This window comes from Neltuma alba, unplaced genomic scaffold, assembly GCF_004799145.2.
Source record: "Neltuma alba isolate B1F8T4 unplaced genomic scaffold, ASM479914v2 tig00010684_pilon, whole genome shotgun sequence".
NCBI classification, from domain to species: Eukaryota; Viridiplantae; Streptophyta; class Magnoliopsida; order Fabales; family Fabaceae; genus Neltuma; species Neltuma alba.
The window spans coordinates 1,492,666-1,502,005 of record NW_021635524.1 but is presented as its reverse complement, the minus strand read 5'-3'; the positions used below and the strand labels follow the sequence as shown (position 1 = coordinate 1,502,005).

Genomic DNA, 9,340 nt, shown 5'->3' with positions numbered 1-9,340 from the left:
ATTTTCACCTCTTCTGGAACTTTGGTTTCTCAGGCTGAAATCATTGTTTTGAACCAAACCATGAATTTTCTTAAAATAAGTGGTGTTTAGATGGTTTTCAAGCCAAACTATGATTTGAGGCTCAAAATGTTTTTTTAAAGTTTGCCAAACACCTTTTTAGTTTAGAAAGCGAACAAGAATGAGAGAAAAATATGGAGGACAAAATCCTACGAGCAAAAACTTTTTTTAAAAATTAAACAGTGGCTGCATTGTACATTAAAAACATAAAATTTCTTGGAAGTCTGATAAAGTACATCACAATCAATTCTTCATATAACTTCAACTGTGTGTGTTCATATATAAATGAAAGTGATTCCGCTATGAAAATAAAACAATGCCTCTTTTTCCCATCTAATTATTGGGACCAATTGTATATAATTTCCATCAAAGAATATAGCTAACAACCGAAGGCTTTAATTTGAACAAAAATTTACAGGATTTTTTTCTTCTGTGTAATTTTTCTAAAATATATGTATAAAAAAAATAGGCTATTTCTTCTTGTGCCAAGAACATCGAGAAATTTGGATGGCATCTTCCTGCTATTGTTCTATGAGAAGACCGTATTTTGCATTTTCTTAATAATCACTATTGGGTCTCAATTTTCTCTGAAACTGTGTCGTTCTTGTTATCGTCATCGTCGTCGTCGTCATCGATGGCTAAATCTGATACCTCATTAGCTAAATTTGTTTTGTTTTCTTCATCTACTGTAACCTCTGGAATGCCGTTGTCTTCGGGTTGTTGCAGGCTCCAATACATGATGCTAGCAGTCAACATAAGTATCATCTTCGGGTTCACCTGTCAAGGTTATAAGCAAAACAAGCTTAGATCAAGCCAATTAAGTGAATCCAATGATAAGAATGTAACTAATGAAGTTTGATGTAATCAGTGCTTTTTTATCCCCAAAAAAAAAAAAAAGGGTTTGATCTAATCAAATTCATATGTTAAGCACTAAATACAAGCGGTACCAATCACAAACTTTAGTATCAAAATAGTATCCATCATGTAAAAGGAGAGTCAGTTTCAAGTATAAATACAAGGAGCTTGCCAGCTTGGTAGATAGAAATACTTCAAAACCAAAAGCCAAATATCACAAACATTAATTGGTACCAGTGGGACCAATCACAGAAGAAAAGAATGAAATGGAACTTCTATTCAATCAAGCTCACTTAAGCTATAACACTCAAACTAACAACTATTAACTGCCACGTAACACTAAAGACTGCAAACGTGACGGGATTCTCAATCTCAAGTATCATTCATCAACTGTGATAATGAATTTTTGTTATGTAAGTGCATTCTGAAATGGTGAAATTGTTGATGACGATATGAAGAAGAATCAAGAGTGAGGGTGAAAGCTGCAAGTTGCCCATGAAGAAGAGGGCTATGAGATGAAGATGGTGGGTTCTCTGTCAATGGCTGGAGGCTCTGGGCTGTGAAAGTGAAGGTTCACAGTGGTCGGTGGGGTTACGAGATGAAAGTGGTCGGCAAAATTCTGGCGCAGGACGATTACAGGTTGCTCTCTTTTTATTGGGAAAAAAAGTTGACGAGTAATTTAAATTTTAGTCTCTTGATATTATAAATGGTTAATATTGACTGTTAAAATAGTGACATTGACCATTAATATTTTTAACAGTGGGGGCAAAAATGCTACATGATTTTAAACCACTAGGACAAATTTGCACCTGAAAACTTCTGAGTGCCCAGTGCTTCGGAGTAAAAACTTTCAGAATAAATTTGCACCTTGACCCTATTATAAATGCACATAATGCACATACTCCCTCCGGTCCAAAATATAATAAGTCTTCTAAAAGAAAATTTTGGTCTAAAATACAAGAGGTTGACAGGATAATTAAACTTTTCACTTTTATCCCTTGTTATGAGGAGGAGAGGGAGTTTTAAATGCAGGAGAGATGAGAGAATCTTTCAATTACATTCTTTCATAGGGGTAAAATAGGTAACCTACATCTAATTAAAACATATTTAGTGACTTGACTAATATTTCTTGATTTGTGAAAAAGCTTAACTAACGTCTTATATTATAGACCCAAGGAAATAGATAAGATTATATAAGATTTCCTCAAATTTCACTTCCATTTTCATATTTTACTTTCCATTCCTTTCCCTCTTCCACTTCCTTCGAAACCACTTTCAGATAGCAAACAGCGCATTATAGTTTTGTTCTATTAAGCTGAGGTTTAGTATTGATGAGATTACCTCCATAATGTCCTCAGGCAACAGGAAGATGGAACATCCAAGTTTTCGAGCAACACTAATAATATATGTTGCATTCAACTTCTTATCTTCCTCTGCAGTTCAAATAACAAAACGATGAGAAAATTTGTGAAATTGTGCCCTGTGAGACATCGGACATAAAGATCAGCAGAAAAACTACAAGGTGCTATCATCAATTTATTGTAGTTCACTTACCTGTCTCCCCCTGAGTAACAAGACTCCAGTTGACCACCCTTGCTTCCACAGCGCTCAGAAGCTCAAGGAAGAAAATCCCACTGGAGAGATTCTTATCCTGATGAAGGAAAAAGGGATTAAAATCAATGTCACCGGCAAAAAGAAAATATAATTAAGATCAAGGCTCCGTTGAAATCCATATTAAGGCTACATGTGTCTCAATAATAATCCCAGTGAAAACTGCATTTATCAGGATATCTTCTCATTTAAAATTAAGTTTTCCATATATGAATAATTGGAGCCGGATTCAAGCCACAAAATTGTGCTCGAGTATGCCTTGAACAGTCTCATTCTTCTACAGCTTAAAATAACCTCTCTTTGAAGATTTCAACACAAATAAAAGGGAAAAGGAAACACAAAGCAAACAAAATACTTGATAAACAGTTTACAAAGACCAAGTTCTTGAAGTCATTTAATGATCATAGTACATTTAATCAACGTCAATCACTATTTACTATAGCCAAATTTTCCTTTATTCTGAAGTTGTGCAAAGTATAAATCTCAAGAAATTAGAGATTGCATTACCACCGACCTCCATCTAATCTAAAATTGACTAGCATATCTAATGGAAAAATTCCTCGACTGAAAATTTTTTACAAATCACAGTTCATATTGTTACCAGATAGCATGAAACTTGGACCAGGTTTAACGCAAATTTAACTACGTAATGCACAAATAATTTCCAGTTCAGAAAAATATCTATTTTAAAAAATGTACAGTTGACTTATTTTCATGGATGACCACTATGATCAATCAAGTACTGAAATTAGAATAAATTTAACAGGTAGAAAACTAGGAACTTAGTATTAAAATAATATTAATCAGAATTGCATGTTCTTAGTTACCTTGAAACTCTCCATTTGGGAAGTTCTTCCTGCTTTCTTCACTTTACTGTTTGCCCAGTTTAGAATATCAGCATCGGTTATCTCTTTACCTTGGGAGTGTGACCTCAGGTTTTTCAGAAGTTGAAGCATGCTAAACCTCATTAGTTGCCACAAATATGCTGTGCAGGAGGATAAAGAATTTGTGAAAAGTTTTACCAATATACAAAAAGTAGATTATATTTATATATAAATCAAAGTAGTAATAAAGTCAGTAACAACAACAAACAAAACCTATCCCACTCGGTGAGGCTCAACTGCACAATGTCAATGTGCTCTCTATCTACGAGCAAATCTTTAAACATATTGTTCACCAAAAGCTCTCATTCAATAACTTAGTGTTTTTTTATCTTCCTCTGCCTCTCTTTACATGACTCAAAACTGTCTATTCAGCCTCCTCACAGGTGCGCAATCAAATTCAATGGTGGAATTGAGCTCCAATTGCCTTTATATATGTCTGAACCACCTTAAATAATTTTCTACCACTTTTCCCACACCAGATGCCATGCCAACTTTTTCTCATGTGTCAATTAGGAATATATCTTTTCTTCTATAAACACACATCTGTGATCTATCTCAACATCTTCATCAACGTTATGTTCTTGTTATCCCTTTAAAATGCAACAAGAATGACTTTTTAGAATAAGAAATTTGTTGTTTAAAATAATTTATTATATTATATGCTTATTGACTTTATTTTCTTAATAATGAAGTTAATAAGAGTCTTAACACATTACTTATTTTAAATAAAGAACTATTTATTCCAAAAAGTCATTCATGACTATGAGGGAGCATTAGTCTGCAGCTTGTGTAAGTCAAGTGTAGGTAAACAGTGTTTGGTCCCTTGAGTTATGGTCAAATGGGGTCAAAGTCCTCGTAGTTTCTTCATTAAAGAACCAATCCTTGGAGTTCTGGTCAATTTTAGTCAAAATTCCTAATATAATCAAACATCATTGCTACACCACTGACATGTCATCTCCAAGGACCTTGACCAAAGTTGACCATAATTTTAAGGACTAATTTCTTAATAAAAATATAGGGATTTTGACCCATGCCGACCAAAATTCTAGGGACCAAATCTATGTTTTACCCTAAAATCTAGAAGTCACAAGACATCATTCTTCATAATCAATCTACAAAGGCTTTCTCTACTGTCTCCACTCTTCCATTTTAAAATTGAAACTTGCTCAAGTGAACAAACAGCCATGATGGCGAAACCAAAGCATCATCTTCAGTTCTATGTGAAAAATTATATATTAGCATCTAAGGACTAAGCTGCCCCCACTATTTGTTTCCTTAAAAGTTCTGTTAGATGGAGGAAATTGGTTTCTTCACTATTATATACACAATCCATCATTCCATCACTGGACTAGAGAGAAATCAAAGACATCCCCATAAAAGCATACAACCAGCCTAAACAAGGGCATAGGGCAAGCTAAACCAAACAAGCATGAAATTCAAAATAACGGATCTGTATCTGAGTACAAGTATTGTGCAGTCTCAACGCAGCAAATAGAATCACCAACCAGCGATAGGTACAAATGCAGGATTATCAACTCTACAGCTGAAGCATAAATGCCATATTCATATGCTATTTGCCAGTAATAAGAGTGGAAGAAGACATGTAAAACTGTCATCAATCGATCACTAACAAAAAACATTACAAAACCAATTTTGCCAGCAGTAAAACAGCACAACAGTTCAAAATATAAATGCTAAACTTACATATTATGAGTTTCTTATTCCCCTGAACAATATCAGTACCAGCAACATTCACTAAGGATAACTTTAGGCCCTTCCCAATCTTTATAACTTGGTTACAGTTCTCAACTTTTCGGAATGGCATTTTTATAGGAGGCTTTGTTGCCTGCTTCCAATTGACTGATCCAGGTGAAACCTTGTCAAGAACTTCTAACAAAATCCATCTACATAAAAGAAAGAAAAAATAACCAACAATGAAAATTTGAAAAATTTAAAAATGACTAGAAAAAACGAGAAAAAATATTGAAAGGAATTGGAAGAAGCAGAAGAGATACAGGAGTTAAAACATACCCATTTCTGACATCCTCAAAAACATTATTGACGTAAGTAACAGTTCCAAGACTGTTAATCCATAATCTGAAGCATCTTTCTTCACGAGACGTCTGTGCATCATCAGTCATCATCTCAGCAAAGGACACTTTATTGCTATCAACTGTAAGGCCATTCCTACAAAAGTATTTAAATAAGGGAAAGATTTTGTTTATACAATCACATGTTATGATATAAATATAAACAACCTACTACGCAACACTACACTCTGTCATATCTTGACAAATTAATCATGAAAGGTGATAATGTACAAATGATGATGTTATCATCTCACTTTCTGTTAAAGGAAGCTTAACCATGGCACCTCATAGCAACATTATGTGAATAAAAAGATTGCAAATAGCCAAAGAATCTATGGAACATAAACTTTAAAGCACTTCTACTGTAACTATAGAATACAACATAACTAGCAAGCTTTCAAAAATAAAGCATACCTATGCTGAAAAATTTGAGCAACAAATGCAAGATTAAGGTTAGGTGACCCATCCACAATGTCCTTAGGAGTGAGATATCTCTTGCAATCTAATTTCTCTGCCTGCTCGAGAACCATGTTTGCTCTTTCAGTTGGATCTTTTGTGGCCAAGGATGCTGGGCCAGAATGTTCAGGAGCAAGAGCATTAAGCAAATATGCATAAGCTTCTCCATCCTAAAAGAAACGACACCATCAGTGATCAGACATAATAGGCTCATTCAACTTACAAGTTACCATTGAATCCAATCTTTTTATTCATAACATATGATCTATATGCTTCAAAAGCTAGAAATACAACTACTGGATAGTCAGCATCTTTCATAATAACAAACTGAACAGCGAACCCTTTCCTTGACAACTACCAGAGTCTATTTACCATTTGTAAGAACTGTGCCCAAAGATATAGAACATTTGTAATGTAACATTAGCTCCATTTTTTCTCATTCATAATTTTATCTGTCACAGGGTAAAGGATTCAGTCAAATGGAATTTTGCCCGTACAACTAAGTCAGCAAAAACCTTGAAGTTTCCTCACCTTTACATCTGAAGAGAAATTTGTGACCTGCTTCTCATATCCAGCCTTCTTCAAGTGGAAATTCATCCATTTTAATAAAACCTTTTCAGGTGGTAAACCTATGAGCTCCTCAACATCCTGCCAATATATTTATAATCAGATAAAAGACAAATGTATTTGATCAACCTAAAAAGAGGTAGAAACCATCACATTGCTAAAATACAAATCAAATCAGAGGAAAAACATGAAATCAATGTATAACCTCACTGTCTTCCACTAATTCCATAAGTTGGGGAGTTTTCTTCAGATTGAGATCAGCCAACAGTTGAATCTGAAGTTGCCAGCATATGGAAAGGCAGACATAATTGTTAGTGGAAGCATTTCAAAAACTTCTGTTCTCCCTAATGAATAATGAATTCATCTACTAATCATAGCATATAGATACGAAAAGGTCCAAATTTCAGCAATCTACCTTAATTATTTGTGAAATGAGGCCAAGTACCAGATGTGGCTACAAGATAAGCAAATAGGGAAAGTTAGAACTACCACAAACATGATCAAAACAAAACGAGAGAAAAAATGGATGGAAGAAGAGAAGAAAGAAAAGAAAAGAGATATTGCTCTTACTCTAGCTTCAACTAGGTCCTGTGTCCCAATATTGACTACTGTGCACCCAATAGCCTTAGCAGAATTGAGGCAAAGAGTGTGGTTCTCATTTCTCTCCCATGGATTAAGAATCTTTTTTGTGTTAATAGCTCGCTCATCTATGGTGCCAGGAACAGCGATATTTATAAGCTTGCTGCAGGGAACAGTTAATTAACAGGATAAACATGAGCAATCAATTGCAATAAACTTGGAGAAGTGATAAAATAGCTCCTGATCATCAAGTGGGGTCCAACAGATCTACCATAGGAGAACTCCATCTTTTGCAAGATCAAATAAAGCGTTTGTTGATGGATCAATGGGAAGAAACTGCTTCATGAACTTATCTTCCGCCAAATAACTGTTAATGTGCGCAACATAAGAAGCTTTCTCAGATTCATTAATAGTATGATGGAAAGTTGTGGTTGTTGCCTTCAAAAATGAAGAAGAATTTTTGGAACTGCCAGATTTCTCCATTGCTCGGGCTTGCAAATTTAGATATGCCTGCCAGTCAATTAGTTAAGTTCTTGGTCCAATAAACATAGAATCCACAAACAAGTACCCATCATAGCATAGACATATGAACGAACACAAAATTAGGTATCCACTTCAATGTAAGCTGCATATGTTTCCAAGAGGCCATTGAGAATTGAATGGCAATTTTGTTTTTAACTAGATTTCACATTATTTTCAATTGAAAAGAGATATACATTCATCGTCAAAGGAAGAATGTGAGGAACAATAACATCTGAGAAAAGAATCCCAAAGCGTCAACTTTTTAAAAGAACGCACCCGAAGGAAGGTCTCAAAGTCAATTTCTTCATCCATGTCTTGATATGACTCCATTAAGACCCCCTTAATCTCATCCTCATTGAACAAGTCATCGAAAGCTTTTACTTTCTTAAACAGAGGTGGCAAATCTCCCACTATGACTCGTCCAGATTGAGTCTTCACAGATACAAACTACAAGCAACATAAAAAAGTAATGTCAGCTCCAAAATTCCATGCTACTGTGCAATTTTAATTTTCAAGGAAACAAAGAAACTGATGCAAAGTAAGCCAAGATAGATTTAGGTTAACCCAAAACAAAAAAGAAAAGAAAAGAAAAAGACGCTTACTTTTGATTTCAGACTTCGAAGCTGAACTTGTGTGAATTGGCTCTGAAGCCACTGATCAGAAACAAGAACGCCCACAAAACTAGACATCTTCAACTTGGTTGGAGCGAAATATCAAACACTTTAAGGAAAAATGATCGGCAGAATTCAACTACATTTTTAAACGAATAGATAATAGTCTCAGTAAGTCAATGAAATTCAATAGATCGAAAAGATGATAAACTACAACTCATATATATTCGTTTATGAACGTAAAGCAATGCGGCAAGCACATTAGACTTCCAATTGCGACAATAGATATGCATCTAACTACACTAAGCTGATCGAACAGTAGATTTGCCCAAGCCGCGATCAAGCAAACTCAATAAGAAAAAAAAATCAAAATTGAAAGAACCACAGCAAAACCCTGATGAAATACAGGCAAGAGCAAAAATTTAAATTAAAAAAAAAAAAAAAAAAGCAAAACATTTCAGCGAGGAAACGAAAAGAAGTACCTTGTGGACTCAGAAACTCAAGCAAAAACCGAAATTATTACTCGACAGTGACTTTCAGGAATTGATAGGGCAAAGAAGAGGAGAGAGAGCGGAGAGAGAGAGTATTGGGTCGGTAATAAGCCAAATGGGAAGCGAGAAAAATGTGTGGGCGATAGAAACCAGAGTTCTTCTCTGGTTGTCAAAGACGCACACGGCGTTGTAGCAGCCCGCGTTCAATTCATTGTTTGTCGTTGAGGCAACGCATATGCTTTTTCCTTCATGTTTTCTTCTCCCTTGCCTCTTTCTCATTACATTTGTTACCTAATTTTCCAGCTTTTTTCTCTGTTTCCATTTCTGAATTCTGAATTCACATTCCATTTTTACCTGTCCTTCTTTTGGAATCTTCGTGCAGAAGGAAAAAAAATCAGTCAACATGATAGGAGTCATTCTTCACAAATTCATCATTTGATATTCAAATTATAATTAAAGAAAAGCTTCCCATTCAAAGAATATTTGGTTTTTCTGGAGTATAATCAAGTATGTGGTGAAGTGATTATTTTTAAAATGAGTATTGCAAGTTGTAAAAACAATTCAAAACTACTTAGAAACGCTTCAATGTATTTAAATTTAAACGTTGAACTAATATA

General features: G+C 34.7%; 1 protein-coding gene across 2 annotated transcripts; it reads right to left on the bottom strand.

Moving 5' to 3' along the window:
* Nucleotides 1-273: 273 nt before the first annotated feature.
* Nucleotides 274-8,940, bottom strand: LOC114758293 (fimbrin-5). 2 transcript variants are annotated; one of them, XM_028947323.1, is made up of 15 exons: nt 8,715-8,940; nt 8,224-8,371; nt 7,898-8,068; nt 7,371-7,609; nt 7,091-7,262; nt 6,936-6,974; nt 6,726-6,794; nt 6,485-6,601; nt 5,912-6,123; nt 5,439-5,594; nt 5,112-5,311; nt 3,351-3,508; nt 2,467-2,563; nt 2,254-2,345; nt 274-834 (listed from the first exon to the last, which is right to left on the bottom strand). In XM_028947323.1, the coding sequence occupies exons 2-15, from the start codon at nt 8,308-8,310 to the stop codon at nt 625-627; spliced, it is 2,019 nt and encodes a 672-aa protein (XP_028803156.1). In that variant the 5' UTR covers nt 8,311-8,371; nt 8,715-8,940; the 3' UTR covers nt 274-624. The 2 variants fall into 2 exon arrangements, with proteins under 2 accessions (XP_028803156.1, XP_028803158.1); XM_028947325.1 differs by lacking the exon at nt 8,715-8,940 and having other exon boundaries at nt 8,224-8,611.
* Nucleotides 8,941-9,340: the final 400 nt, after the last annotated feature.

Excerpts from the sequence above, each read along its gene's own strand:
- LOC114758293 (XM_028947323.1), bottom strand. The coding sequence starts at position 8,310 with ATGTCTAGTTTTGTGGGCGTTCTTGTTTCTGATCAGTGGCTTCAGAGC. Across the intron at positions 7,263-7,370 it reads AAAGATGGAGTTCTCCTATG|CAAGCTTATAAATATCGCTG; the intron begins GTAGATCTGTTG and ends TGTTCCCTGCAG. Across the intron at positions 6,602-6,725 it reads AATTAGTGGAAGACAGTGAG|GATGTTGAGGAGCTCATAGG; the intron begins GTTATACATTGA and ends ATATATTGGCAG.